Raw genomic sequence first — 14765 nt, forward strand, 5'->3', positions numbered from 1 at the left:
CTGCCTCTGCAAAAATAAGAAGATAAATCAGTCTGAAGACAGGCAGGTGTAGAAATGTTGTATGTGACTTAAGAAACTTGGTATGCTAAATGTCTGCCTAGTTGAATAGTATATGACCACGAGTTTGGAATCTAAGGTTAGTTAAATAGCAGAAACAAAAAATGATCGAGTGGACAACCGCTTGCTGTGAAAAGAAGTTGGGGAACTCACCAGATTTGAAAGTTAAAACCATCTTTAATGAAAACTACATAAAATGACAAAACTTTTCCTCCCACATGTTTCACGCCCACTATGGCGCTTTGTCTTGACACAACAACTCCACAACTTCTATGCCAATTTGTGAGTATGTTGAATACTAACGTTCACAACCTTAAACTTACGATGGAGGTGAATGAAACGAATTTGAATTTTTTGGATTTAACTGTCTCTAAACAAGCGGATGGGAGACTAACTACTACTATATTTAGGAAGAGTATAGCTACAAATAGTCTCTCACGCGCAGACAGTCATCACCCTGGGCATATAATCAGAAACATACCCACCGGCCAATACCTGAGGTTGCGCAGGAATTGCTCAACCATACAGGAGTATAAACAGCAGGCGGTTGATATGGACCTGAGATTTGCCGAACGTGGCTATTCCAAAAATTCAATCAAAAAGGCATTTAGAAGGGCAAGAGACGCATTACGCACACAGCTTTTGGGCGATAGATAACAAATGGTGTCACAAGATAACAAAATTATCAGATTTATTGGTGATTTTAATAACCAGTGGGATGGATTACGTGGCATTTTTAACAAACACTGGCACATCCTGATGAATGACTCCGATCTAAGACAGGTGCTGCAAGAGAGGCCCACCATGACCTGTAGAAGGGCAAAAAACTTAAAAGATAGATTAGTTCACAGCCATTTTACAACACAGAAACAGAGAACATGGTTAGGTGATAGGCGACCGACGGGTTCTTATCCATGCGGTTGCTGTCGAGCGTGTCCTTTCATGAAGGCTACTAAGAGTTTCCCAGACAACTTGGATACTAATGTATCAAGGACTTTATTAATTGTCTCACAGTAGGGGTGATATATCTTATCACCTGTAGATGTGGCGTGCGATATGTGGGTAAGACACATCGAGCATTGAAGGTGAGGGTCCTTGAACATCTTGGATCCATTACGTTTCAGACGCTTTATCCAAAAGGACTTAATGAGGGGTACATCTACTCCCCCTTTCTGTGATACCCCCACCATCTCTGTTTTACTGTTAGGCGATATATATTCCCCTTCTCGCGATCCACTCAGGCAGACCAGCAGACCTCCTAACCAGGAGTACTATGATTAATAGTGTTATCAGGGGATCCGGGTATACAGTTGGGGTCTTATACTCCACATGACCGTTTTGACTCCTAGAGGCGGTCATATAATGCTCATACATTTCTACATCCCCATACACCTACTGGCTGACAGTGAGCCTATTTTATAAGAAAAATGAGAGGGTATTCCGTACGGATACCCAGACATTTACTCTATGCACCACCACTAGTAGGGAACAACCTCTATCTGTACCCTGCAGGATCTTTATTAAATCCATGGCATATTGCTTTCGTTAATTATATGAGGTCAATATGATACTCATTACTGCCCCTCATATTGCAAACAGCAAGAGGGTCCTCAAAAAAATGTGATACACTTATTTTATATGTAGACTATCACTGGCACACAAAGTGTTAATTTCGGCCTAAACCGTAGCCAGGATTCATCTGCACGATTCACCTCCCGTGGTGCTGATTGGCCCGTTTGCAAAGCCACTCCTCCGGCCGATTTACATAAAGCACCAGTGAGGTGGCTTTCTTTCCACTCCTCCTTACCTTGATAAAGCGCAGGCCCGCGAAACGATCGTAGGTGATTTTATGATGTCACATCCGTGACTTCATCAGAGAGCGCGGGGCTGAGAGTAATGTGTGAGCAGCAAATAACACGGATGCCAGGTTGTATACTGCTGAACTAGGGTTGCTGCAGTGTATGATAGCTTGAACTGCAGACTTGTCTTGCTGACACTTTAATCTATGCACTGATGATAGATTGTATCTTCATTAGAGGTTATAGTGTCGGGACCCTATATATGGGGGGAGCTTGATACTGTATTTGATACTCTAAGCATGGATCTACAGTATACCCCCACAAAAAGGATGCAGTAATGGTGTGCCTGTATGTACCCACAGATTCTGGCAAATATATGTTCTGACAACTTATGTACTGCAGCGTAAACTCCCCTAGGGAGGGACATCACGTGATAGCCTATATATATATATATATATATATATATATATATATATATATATATATATATATATATATATATATATATATATATATATATATATATATATATATATATATATATATATGTTGGGCGTGTTATAAGTCCTATTTGTGACTGAGTCATTTGTACACCTCATTTGGCACGAGAGATTCAGTGCCTGATAAGAGGGTTTATACATAGGATTGTTATGATGCATTAACAACAATTTAGATATTTGTTAGCTGTGTTCTCACAGTAACCTATATAGGATCACATTGCTCACTCCACTCCCTGTACCCACTCCCTGTTTCTTTTAATATTTGTATTAGTCTTTGCATAAATGTTTATTAAAAGTATTTTAACTGTATTTCACTAAATGGTGTATGGGGTTTACCCAGGGATTGAATTCTTCCTAACCATTTATTAGTATAGGGGAGTGCAAATAGGAATTCTTTTGGGTTATTCTTTAACCCTCTCCCGTTTTGCTATATGTACTTGGTTCCCGTATGCACCCCTTATCTACACACATATTATTTATGTATATTTGGAGAGCGGCAATACCCTCTGTTTCATTATATGCTCTCTTAAACATGCAGTCTGTCTTCTCAGTTTTTAAAAATACATTTCATAGCGTAGCCTTTTAACAAACCTTTTTTATGCTGGCTACAAAGCTTCTGCTTTTTCAGTTTCATTTCTATGTTGTGGTTCTTATATATTGTAAATTGTCAGCTTACAGTACACTGGCGACACACTTTATTCGAGCTCGGCTAGTCCCACGAATTCGGGTATACCCGGGTGTATTGAGGTTTGTGACTGTTTTCTGCCCGAGTGCATTGAGGTATTTTCCAAGCAGGGATTGAAGCATTTTATTCCCGCTGGCTGCAATACTGCACAGTATATATATATATACTGCATTACAATTCATGAATTTATGCCATCTGGTAGACACGCGAAGCATTGCAGCCTATTAAATCCTAATCATTATTATTTAACAGATCAGCCGCCCGTCAGCCAGGCATGAACCCAGGCTGGGAAGGCAAACGCAACGGGGCTTGTCAGAGGTGAGGAGCGGCGCATTCCAGATATCTGCCAGGTACATACTGGGTATTTGCTCGAATAAAGTGAGTCGGTGCAGTACATGCACTTTTACAAAAGCTGTCATGTCTACTCATAGAGCAATGACAATAATGTATGTGCAATGATATGCTTGCTAATAATTACAACATCTGATTGTTCTACACAATAAGCTAAAACTTCACTGTCAGCGCCCATAAAAGAGAGGTCCTAATGCAAGACATGCTGATCTTCTCAATTTCTATGTAGGAGGGTATTGGATTTGCACTACATGGATCCTCTATGCTAGAGAGATGTTCATATTTTACATGCAGAAAAAAATCTCAGAAGCTTTTAAAAGAACCCTCTGACTTGCATACAGAGCACAGCCACTGGAAACACAGGTTTGCATTATGCATCAATGTCACCTATGATATGAAACAGTTAACCATACAGTGCACAGCAGCAAGATAAGTAAAGGCTGCAGCTCAGCGTGTCCTCAGTGTTGCAGAGGGGCGGAGCCTTCCCTCTCCCGGAACTAATGTTATGTGAATCCTGTGTGCCAGCTGAGGCCGTGTTGACTTTTCAGTGCACAGCGAGATGTCAAATAGGACCTGCAAGTCTGGGGAGCCCCAGGGAAAGGGTGAGAGAGCAAGAGAGAGAGAGTGTGCGCGCGCTGTATATAGTACACACAGTACATAAACAACGCCATATTAATATGGTGGTAAGGGTTTGACACCTGAATACAATGTTATGTGCTCAGCTTATTAAGTGGCAATTACATTTCATTTTTAACTCGTGATGTGCTTTAAGAGATAATGCCAAAGGGAGAAACTTCTTTGTGGAAGGATGTGATAAAGATGACCCCATTGATCTTGGTGGGACAATTGATGTATAGCGAAGGTGATTCTAAATGTGAGGGGGTGATTAAGTTAGTGTCTCAGGAAAACTGCTTCTTGCAAAGGGGGTATTTGTGCTGCCAGTGAAGGTGACTCTCACAATAAAGGTGAGATGTATGGGAAGGGGTTAACAATACATCTTTGTGTATGTTAGAAAGGTGGTGCATTTGTCTGCAATTAGGTTTTACAGATGTTGACTTTACAGCAGGGAGAATAAAGCTGCAGTATCTGGTGGTGATGGTGCCCATGCTAGGATATTTACACCATGGTCCTTTACCTGCATACAGGGTAATCATGGCTTTCGGACCTGGCGCTGCCAGATGAGAAGTCGACCCATGTTTTTTTTTTAATGCGTTCTTAGATTTGGCAAAGTGCATGGCAGGAATAGAAATCTCAGAAGTACATTGTGTTTATCTTCAAATTCAGGTCACTATACTGTAGTAGTAAGAAAAAAACTTTAAATACTGCACATTTTGTTAACATAATATTGTGATAGTGTATTCTGTTGTATTTTTAATATATGAAATATTTTCTATAATAAGTTTGTTAATATTGTGGGGCATGCTGTATTGAAACACTGCTGCCTAATTCATATAATGCAAACACTGGGGGTATGCACAAAGCAGTGATAAGTGTTTTTAAGTGAGATAAATGCCTTTATTTCTCAATATTGCGTGCAGCGCGATTCACAAAGCAGTGATAACAATGCAGTATCGCACTTAAAAGGCTTTTTATCATCAAAACACAGTCATTACTAAAAAAATTGCGCCATAAAGCATTTATCTAACTTAAAACACTTATCACTGCCTTGTGCATAACCCCCACTGTCTTGTGTAAAGACTATTATTTTAAATGTATCCTTATTACTAAAGCATCAAAATGAGATGTTGCTTTATTTATTAACACAGGTGTAAATAGCAATGGATCCACTTTAGTGGGCCATGTTTGGGTGATGATTTGCGCCAAACTGTATAATATATATTCTGACCAGAGTTTTGTTTGAAAGACTTCTTTAATATATGGATTCTTATTGCACAGTGACATGTCACTTCTAATTACTGTATAGATTTAGTACAAGAAAATACAACTTACATGCACTCGTAACCACTCCACGTAATGTAAGGAAATAAATACATACAAATCTCTGCCATTTTCTTGGGGTGTACATTCTAGCATACATTTACCCACATCATACTGGTTTTCTTCAAATCATACATTTGAGTACATAACCTCATTTACTAATATTTATTTCCTTACATTACGTGGAGCGGTTTCGAGTGCATGTAATTTGGGGACTTTCTGACCCACCATCTGGATTTAGTGACTTTCAGTATTTTCTTGTACCATATATATTTCTTCCCCTAGTGCACCATCCACTCTTCACTTCTATTGGGAGTGCTGGTATCCACTTTGTTTGTAGCTGTATAGATTTAGAGCTGATTTCTCTTATGGTTGTTATATAATCATTTTTTTTCCCATCCTCTTTAAGGTTTATTAAACATAGATCAGTGAAAACAGATTTCTATATTACAGACACCATTTAACCTTTAACCTTCAAATGTGTTTTCTGTGCCTCAGTGGTACACATTTTAAATAGGCAACTATAACAATATCTGGAGTTATATATGAGTTATTTGTTTTTTAAATTTGGCATAGTGTTTAATTTTTAGTTGCCAATGATAAAAGCCTCCAGCTTTGAACAAGTTACGTTTTCTACTTTGACACACTAAGAATTGGTTACTAAACAACTTGTCTCCTGACCTTTCTGACTTTGCAGGTTTAATAAATGCTTTGAAGCTACACACTGGCACTGTGACTTTGAACCTTTGACAAGTGAGATGCTGCGTTACTGAGGATTGACACTCCTGTGTTTTCTAAGACAGGTGCTCGCTTGACAACAATCTTCATAAGCAAAACATCACACGGTGCAACGTTGTCTAATCAATTTAAGGAACAATGTGGCCTTGTACTCTACATGAGCTCTGTCATTCACTTCTGTCTATCCATTAATAAACCACTGGACTGAAAGAAAGATGTTAGTTATGTTGCGTTGAAATAAAACTTCAATTTTTTTTCTTCGAATAACTTGAAAAGTGAAGTTACAAGAAAAATGTCTCACTCCGAGAGTAAAGGCTTGTTTTTGGGGATGCTGGCTGGAGCTGCGGGGATAAGTTTTGCTTTTGTGTGTTGGAAAAAGCTTGGAATACCTGGATATTTCATAGGTTTGCCTGAGAGGTCTTCCGTGAAAGACTCCAGTACGTTTCAGAACAACCAAGGGGCAGTCATGGTTCTGCAAGGGAGACAGCTTCAGATGTTGGAAAAGCTGAGCAGCTTGCTGGAAAGTGTGAAAGAGCTAAAGGTGGAGGTGCAATATCTAAAGGACACTATCCCTAAACTGGAAGAGCAAATACGAGATGAGCTGAAAGGGAAGAATGATGTCCGTAGGATCAGCCCCCAGCATAGAGCAATTAAAAGGAAGAAAAGTGAGACCAACAAGGGTGCAGTGGAATATCCCAGCTCTGAGGAGGCAGAGAGTGAAGGAGGGTGAGTCGCAATCTTAATATATAAAATCGAAAGGTTGGTACTAGCTGTGGTGAAGGAGGGAGTCAGGAGAGAAGGGGGGAAGCCTGAACAGCTGTGAAGAGGAGGGGAAGGGAGTTGAGAGGGAGGATGGGGGAGGCAGAACATTACATCACGGGCAACGCCGGGTATATCAGCTAGTATGGTATAAACATGGAATAAACCAGCTGAAATAACTTGTGCTGTATTAATGTATGACCTCTTTTGAATCGATCATTCCCTTAAATATAATATACCAGCCTTCAGATTCTTTATATTAACCAGTGATGATTAAAGGACAGGATCTGTTCATTAATACTGCTACCCCCTGTTTCTGTTTTTTTAGAGTTATAACCTGAATAGTTTGTTAGATGGATCTCAATCTTAGCGTTTCTTGTGTTCAGTATATTTAAGATGTCTTCTGAAGTAATGCGATGTCAAGGATGTAGATTTTTATGCAACATTGGTACTCTTCTTTATTTATTTTTTTATTTTTTTTACTCCTTTTTATGAGTTCACACCTCCAACATTGAAAGAGGAAATCCTCAACATTACCTTATAATATATTGCTCAATTTTCTGGAAGCTCTTACTCAACTTGTAAAAAATCGGTGGCCGTGGGTCTAACACCCACAGCTTGGCGTACCAACCTAGGACCACCAAACCAACAATGTTCATGGCATCCAAAATATTATTTTCCCTCCACTCCACGATCAGAATTAACAGGTAAAACATAACAAACGAGGAATAGCCCCACATATAAGACTGGAGAATTTAAAACTTGGATGTCTGAGTACTGAGACCACTGTAACCGTCCATAACCAGCAAAAACTACTATCTTGCTGTATGCTCCATTTTTGAATAATCAAGAGAAGTGATTAGGAATGTTTTTGAAATTGGACTGGATCTTTTCTTCAAAGGAATAAAATATATGTTTATCTATGTTTTTGCAGTCATACTAATTGGTATAGTCTCATTGCAGCTTGTCTTATATTAACATACAGTATACATGAGATCCCAGCCTTCCGTGCACCTTTTAGTCGGATTACATTATAGGTCAAACATTTGTTGGTATAGTTCAACTTTTGACAGTTGCAATAATCTTTTTTTCTTAATCATAGGAATCAAATCAAATGTCTTAAATGACTTTAGTAGCAAAGACACAAAATATAACTTATTCTTATTATTCTTCATCTTTTGCTCATTATTCTTCAGTTTATTCAAATATCAACAGAAAAATCCTTGCTTGCTAAATTGTGAGGAGTTGATACTGAGACTCAGGAAAACTGCCGACAAACTAACGTGTCATTAACTTATGTTGCTATAACAAAAATCTGCAAAAAATGCAATGTTTACAGCACTTTTCTATCCATGAGCATCTGACAACCAAGCAAGAAACTGGAAAGAAAAGGGCTTATTTGCACAGCTCTCTGGTAGTATGCATTCTCCACATCTACGTATGCAGCTCTTTCAAAACAGGAAGTTTTTGCTCTTCAATTCTGTATCTCGGTTGGGGGCCTAACTACATTTTGTCTGCCCCCTCTTAGCGAATATACTCTCTTCTGGCATTCACTGTATATGTACTGTACATCGTTAATAATTTTGTCTTGCCTATTTTCTTGAAATTTGCGGTGTGTACTGTACTATATATTTCCTTGTCTGGAAAAGTTGTAGACCTCTCAATGTGAGAAGAGCTTGGCAGTGTAACCTTTTGTCTCTAACATTATTATGGTCCCCTTGTGCTTATCCATGCATAGGACTGTGACTGTGCTCATCTCTGATCAGGAAGCGGACCCGCAGGGCTGAGGTAGGGATGCCAATTAACCGACCAGATCCCAGGGACAGAGTCCTGTTAGAGTATCCGTAGCCGGTAAGCAGGGGAAGGGTCAGGGCAGGTGGCAGAGGGGCAGAATTCAGGGGACAAGTAAACGGTCAGGGCATTCGGAAGGCAATATCAAAGTTCAGGAGGTGGCTTGCCATCAACCACGATGTCCACAGCAGCCAGGTAAGGGCAGGTTCCAGCCAAAGCCTGGACAGGAACCCTTACAGTATACCACCCCCCCCCCCTTTCAGGAGAGACCTCCGGGCGATCAGAACCTGGCTCACTCAGTGATCTTGGTGACTTTAAATTGTTTCGGAAATGTCTAGGACAGGTACAAGACTTGCGGAAATTCCGTTTGAGTACCCTCTCTGGGGCAGAAAGCAGTGGTACTGCTTGTCTTGATACGCAGAATGCATCATAATATGCCTCAGGCACAGATACAATCCTCTTGTCGAGGTCCAGTTAGACATCGCAACTTATCTGTGACAGTTGAGGTGATGAAGTAGCTTTCTGCCGTGGGACTGGGCATCAGCAGGAGGCCAGCACCCTGGGGCAGATGGGCTTTGGAATGCATCAATACAAAGACCAGGGAATCCGTGAGCAGTAAACTTGACTTTGACGTGGGAGCCTTGGAATCTGCCGTAGATACATCAGGCTCTGAAAGAGGATCAATGTGCAGAAAACTTGTCTCTACCATGGGGCCATCAGAATCTGCAGAGGAGGCACCAGTCACTGAAGGGCAATCAGAAAGAAGTACACCTGTCCCCACAGTGAGAGCTCAGGAAATAGGAATGGGTACATCAAGCTCTGCAGGGAAGTCCAAGAGTGGTGCATTTGTCTTTGAAGGAGACCCCATACAATCAGGAAAGGATATGTCAGGCGCTGCACAGGGATCAGTAAGCAGTAAATCCATCTTAAAAGCGTGAGCCAGGGGCAAGTCCAGCAGCCAAGCAAAGCAGTTGCACAACCCTAGGGCTCCGTGCAGGACTGCGGGGAATCGGCCTCAAAAAAAATGCACAAAACTCACCGGAAAGTCACAAAAAGCTGTCACACAGCAGAGGAAGACCCTCTCCGTGTGTTGTGCGGCCCCGTAGTGACGGATCAGATGTGCAGCGTGCGCAGACCTATGGGCAAAAGACCAGATCCCCAGAGTCTCCCCCGACACTGAAGCCAAGATGGCCGGCAGGCACAAATGAAGGGGGCCTGACTCGGTGGCAGGTTTCCTGAGACTCCGGTCTGCAAGGGAGGTAGGGGGTGAGGCAGCGAGGAGCCGCCTTGGCGGGAGTCCCGATTCGGCGCCACAGAGCGCAGGCAGCCACCGGCTAGCGAGGCTGTGGCCGGGAAAAGCGGAGCAAATGGGGGGCGGCGATTTTGGGAGAACACTGTAATTGAATACTGCCAGCGAGCACGGGTTGCTGCTGAAGAAGCTATACATACCTTCTCCACTAAACAATACTCATATAATAGCCAAAAAATACATGCAGCTACCTGTGATATGGAATGACGTCACTTCACTAAGTGTTCTAAATGGGGAGACATCCGGTGACGTCACCTTGGATGGCCGCCTACGAGGGGAGCTCGTGAGAGCTTCCAACTTAATCCAAAGCAGAAAGTGCATCTCCCGGAAAAAAACAACAAACCTTACATCCATTAGAGGAAAATGCTTATCAGTTTACCGGCAATGGGTGGAAAAACTAAACGCTGCAGAATCAAGATTTGTCCCAGTTCTTCACTACAATGCGGTGAACTGCGGAGCCTAACCAGGACTCACAAGATTGGGCCGCCGCATGCGCGCCTTTGGAGCTCCCCCGCAAGCAGCCGCACAAGCTGCAGGACAGCACAGTGTGCAGAGAGCTGACTGTACAATATATGGAGAAGCTCTTCACGCAGATGAGGCAGAGCTTCCAGGAAGACCTGGCCGCAGCTATAAATGGCCTTAGGGCTGATATCAACAGCCTGTCTGAAAGAACGGATGACATAGAACACAAAATGGAGGATATCCTCCAAACACAATCAGCGGCAGAAGATGAAATAAATAGACTGGGACATGAGATCAACACACTGAAAGACTACCTTGAAAACCGGGAATGCAGGCAGAATTTCCAGAGACTATCGCAGCTGAATTTCTGCGCCCATATCTGTGCAAGCTATTCTGCCTCCAGGTACTGGACCTGAGCACCTAAGAGCTGAAAATGGACCACGCTCACAGGGCGCTAGGCCCCAGGTCAGAGGACCCCAGAAGAAGGGATGTTATTGTGAGACTCCACTCATACACCACTAAAGAGTGAATAATGTTTGCCGCGGAGTAATAAAGGACCTACAATATGAAAAAGAATAGCTACAGATATTTTGTGACTTGTCTAATGTCACTATTGAAAGACGCCGTGAAATGAGGCACCTCATCCAGCTCTTGAAAGATAACATAAAATACTGTAGGGGATTCCTGTTTTAAACTTATTGTGCAAAGAAACGGGAAATTTAAATCTATATCTCATCTGGGAGAAACGCATCTGTTCCTTAAATCCATTGGCCTACATGTACCAGTGTGAGGATTCAGGGGTCACGACGGCCGCAGCATGACCTCCCCTCACCTCACGTTGTGCCCGCTGCTGCAGGGCATCCCCCACGCCGGTCCCGTCTGGTCCCCGTGGTTGGGGGACTCCCTCCTCATCCCCGGATGGTGGCCGCTGTTCCGAAGGCGGCTGGGGCTATGGCGGCTGCTGCAGCTCATGGGCGCGCGCTCCCCCTCGTTATGGAGTGCGCGCCGGATCTAGTTAATTTATTCACTGCTCCTGCAGTGAGGCCCCGCCCCAACACACAGCCTACAATCATGCCCTAAGACTGCTCACCTGCATTCTGCATATCTAGGACAGCGCCATACACTCCAAAAGGTCTGCCTCCTCTTCCTATTCGCCAGCTGCACTATATAATGCCTGTCTTGCCATTCCCACATCGCTCAACATAGTCTCTGCTTACGGACGTCTATTCTGGCTCTCCCTTTGCTCTTCGTTATTCAGGTTGCGACCCGGCTTGGCGGACGTTCCTCTCTGGCTCTGGACCCGGCTCCCACTTGACCTTGCAGCTTCTCTCATCCCTCGACTACTGCTTGGACCTCGACCTCCCAGATCTCTCTCTCCCTGACCTTGGCTAACGGCAACGACTTAGTCTCTTCGGTACCGGCAAGTATTGCTACACCTATTCACACCTGGCCTGGCAACGCCAAAACACCACACTCCGGACACGCTCCTTCTGCTGTGGGTGCGTGCACATATACGTCCCCACCTCAGTATAAGGGACGAGTCTGGTCTGCGGGCAGCACCGGCGTAACATTATGTCGAGCCCACAAGACGCAGACCAGACTGACATGGCCTCCATGATGACGGCAATCTATCAACAAGTCCAGGCCCTAACTGATCAAATGGCTATCCTCACTCAACAGGTACAGGATCTTTCATTTCTGCACCACCTGTGGCCACACCGCCGCTGTCGGCAGAACCAGTATCCGCCGCGACCTCAGGCCCGAAGATCCGGCACCTAAACCGTACGCGGGGGATCCGGACGCCTGTCGGTTTTCTCAATCAATGCGACATCCAGTTTGAGATGGCCCCTCAGCAGTATTCCACTGGTCGTAAGAAAGTGGCATATGTGTTCAGCCTGCTCACAGGGAATGGGCCTCCCCGATTTGGGAACTACGTCCTCACAGATCGTATGATTGTCCGATTGACTTGGTACCTGGATACACTTTGCCCAAATCCAAATCCTACCCCCTTTCTCTGCCGGAGATGGAAGCCATGGACGAATATATTCGCGAGAACTTGAAGCAGGGCTTCATACGGCATTCCACTTCGCCTGCGGGGGCTGGATTCTTCTTCGTTAAGGAGGACGGTGTATTGACAACAGACTGAATTGACTACAGGGGACTGAACCGCATCACGGCGAAGAACCGTTACCCACTCCCACTCATCTCTGAACTCTTCGACAGACTTCAAGGTGCTAACCTGTTCTCCAAGCTAGACCTACGCGGTGCATATAATCTCATTCGCATCCGAAAAGGTGACGAATGGAAGACCGCCTTCAACAGCCGTAGCGGCCACTATGAATATCTTGTGATGCCCTTTGGGCTATGCAACGCTCCGGCGGTATTCCGAGACTTTATCAATGACATTTTTCGGGATGTCCTTAACCTTTTTGTTATTGTTTATCTGGACGACATTCTCATTTTTTCTAAGAATCTACAGGATCATATCTCCCATACGAAATTCGTACTCTCCCGCCTCCGAGAGAACCGCTTGTTTGCCAAGATGGAGAAGTGTCTTTTTCACCAGTCTTCCACCTCTTTTCTTGGGTATATTATTTCCAACAAGGAATTTGCCATGGACCCAGAGAAACTTAAAGCCGTAGTGGACTGGCCACAACCCGATTTCTCTCAAATCCATTCACCGGTTTCTAGGCTTTTCCAACTATTACCGAAAATGTATTCGCAATTTTTCCACCATCATTGCTTCGATCACAGCACTAACCCAAAAAGGAGCCGATCCTTCGGCCTGGTCACCTAAGGCAGTCACGGCTTTCAAAACTTTGTAACAAGCGTTTGTCTCTGCTCCCATCCTCCGACACCTGGACACCAATTTTCCTTTTATCCTGGAGGTAGACACCTCGGACAGCGGGGCCGGCGCAGTCCTATCCCAGAGATTTTCTCCCCAGGAGAAACTCCACCCTTAGGGAAAAACCCCCAAGAAGTTTTCTCCAGCTGAGCGGAACTATGACGTCGGCAATAGGGAACTTTTGGCTGTCAAATTGGTCCTTCAGGAATGGAGGCATCTTCTGGAGGGGTCTAAAGAGCCGTTCACAATTCTCACGGACCATACAAATCTTTTGTATATCGAGAGCGCCCGCCGCTTGGGCTCCTGCCAAGCCCGCTGGTCGTTATTTTTCTCTAGGTTTAATTTTATTTTGTCCTACATTCCCGGCACCAAGAACGTCAAGGCGGGTGCCCTCTCCAGACAGTAGTTTTCTCTCTTCAGAAGAATACTGAGTCCATCCTTCCCAAGCAAAAGATCCTCGCGGTCACTGCTTTCAAGAATCTGGAAAAGATCATCAGATCTCAAGAACACCTTCCTAGTGATCTCGAAGTTCCGAAGGATACGTTGTACGTAGACTCCAAATTTATTCCTGAGATTCTGGATTGGCGCACACTTCCCGTTCAGCAGGACATCCGGGATTCAAAAAAAACTCTGGACCTCATCCGTCGCACCTTCTGGTGGCCCAATATGGCCAAAACCATCCTTGAATTTAATCTGGCCTGTCTGGTATGTGCACGCAATGAGATACCTCATCAAAAACAACATGGTCTTCTTTTGCCTTTACCCATCCCGGAGCGCCCTTGGTCCCACATATCCATTGGCTTTATTGTCGAATTGCCTAGGTCGAATGGCATGAACACCATTCTAGTAGTGGTGGATCGGTTATCCAAGATGGCACATTTTATTCCTCTCAAAGGATTACCCTCCTCACCCGCCCTAGTCAATATTTTCTCCAAAGACATTTTCTGGATCTATGGCATACCCACATCCATCGTATCGGATCGTGGCTCTCAATTCGTTTCCAGATTCTGGAGGACCTTCACCAGAAGACTGGGCATTGCTTCCTCCTTCTCTTCGGGATATCACCCTCAATCTAATGGACAGACCGAGAGGGTTAATCAATCTCTCGAAGTATTTAAGGTGCTTCGTCTCTGACTTCCAGGATGTCTGGGCGGAATTACTTTCTTGAGCTGAGTATGCCTTTAATTCCTCCAGGAATGAATCCACTGGTGAGACACCTTTCTTTATTAATTACAGCTTTCACTCGGCTCGCCTACCTATTTCCAATATCTCCTCTGGAGTTCCAGCTGTGGATGAACACATTTCCCTCCTACAGGACTCTTTTGCTAGAATTCAATCGGCACTTCAAAAGGCCTCCCTGTCTTATAAAATCCAGGCTGACCGCTGTCGCCGACCTGCACCCAACTACAAACCAGGGGACAAGGTTTGGTTGTCTACTAAAAATATCCACCTCAAAAACCCTTCCCCTAAATTGGCACCTAGGTTTCTGGGGCCATTTCCTATCGTGGAGCAGGTAAACCCGGTGGCCTTC

The 14765-nt window shown here is 44.0% G+C and overlaps 1 protein-coding gene across 3 annotated transcripts in view; it reads left to right on the forward strand.

Moving 5' to 3' along the window:
- Nucleotides 1-3861: 3861 nt before the first annotated feature.
- RMDN2 (regulator of microtubule dynamics 2) overlaps nt 3862-14765 on the forward strand; it is a 101774-nt gene continuing 90870 nt past the window's right edge. The window contains exons 1-2 of one of the 3 annotated variants that reach the window (XM_075596477.1): nt 3862-3994; nt 6028-6794. In XM_075596477.1, the coding sequence (XP_075452592.1) occupies nt 6361-6794 (434 nt within the window). In that variant the 5' untranslated portion in view covers nt 3862-3994; nt 6028-6360. Of the gene's footprint in view, nt 3995-4015; nt 4358-6027; nt 6795-14765 lie in introns of those variants that run through there. The other 2 variants (XM_075596478.1, XM_075596479.1) reach the window with 2 other exon arrangements.

The sequence above is a fragment of the Ascaphus truei genome, chromosome 4, assembly GCF_040206685.1.
Source record: "Ascaphus truei isolate aAscTru1 chromosome 4, aAscTru1.hap1, whole genome shotgun sequence".
NCBI classification, from domain to species: domain Eukaryota; kingdom Metazoa; phylum Chordata; class Amphibia; order Anura; family Ascaphidae; genus Ascaphus; species Ascaphus truei.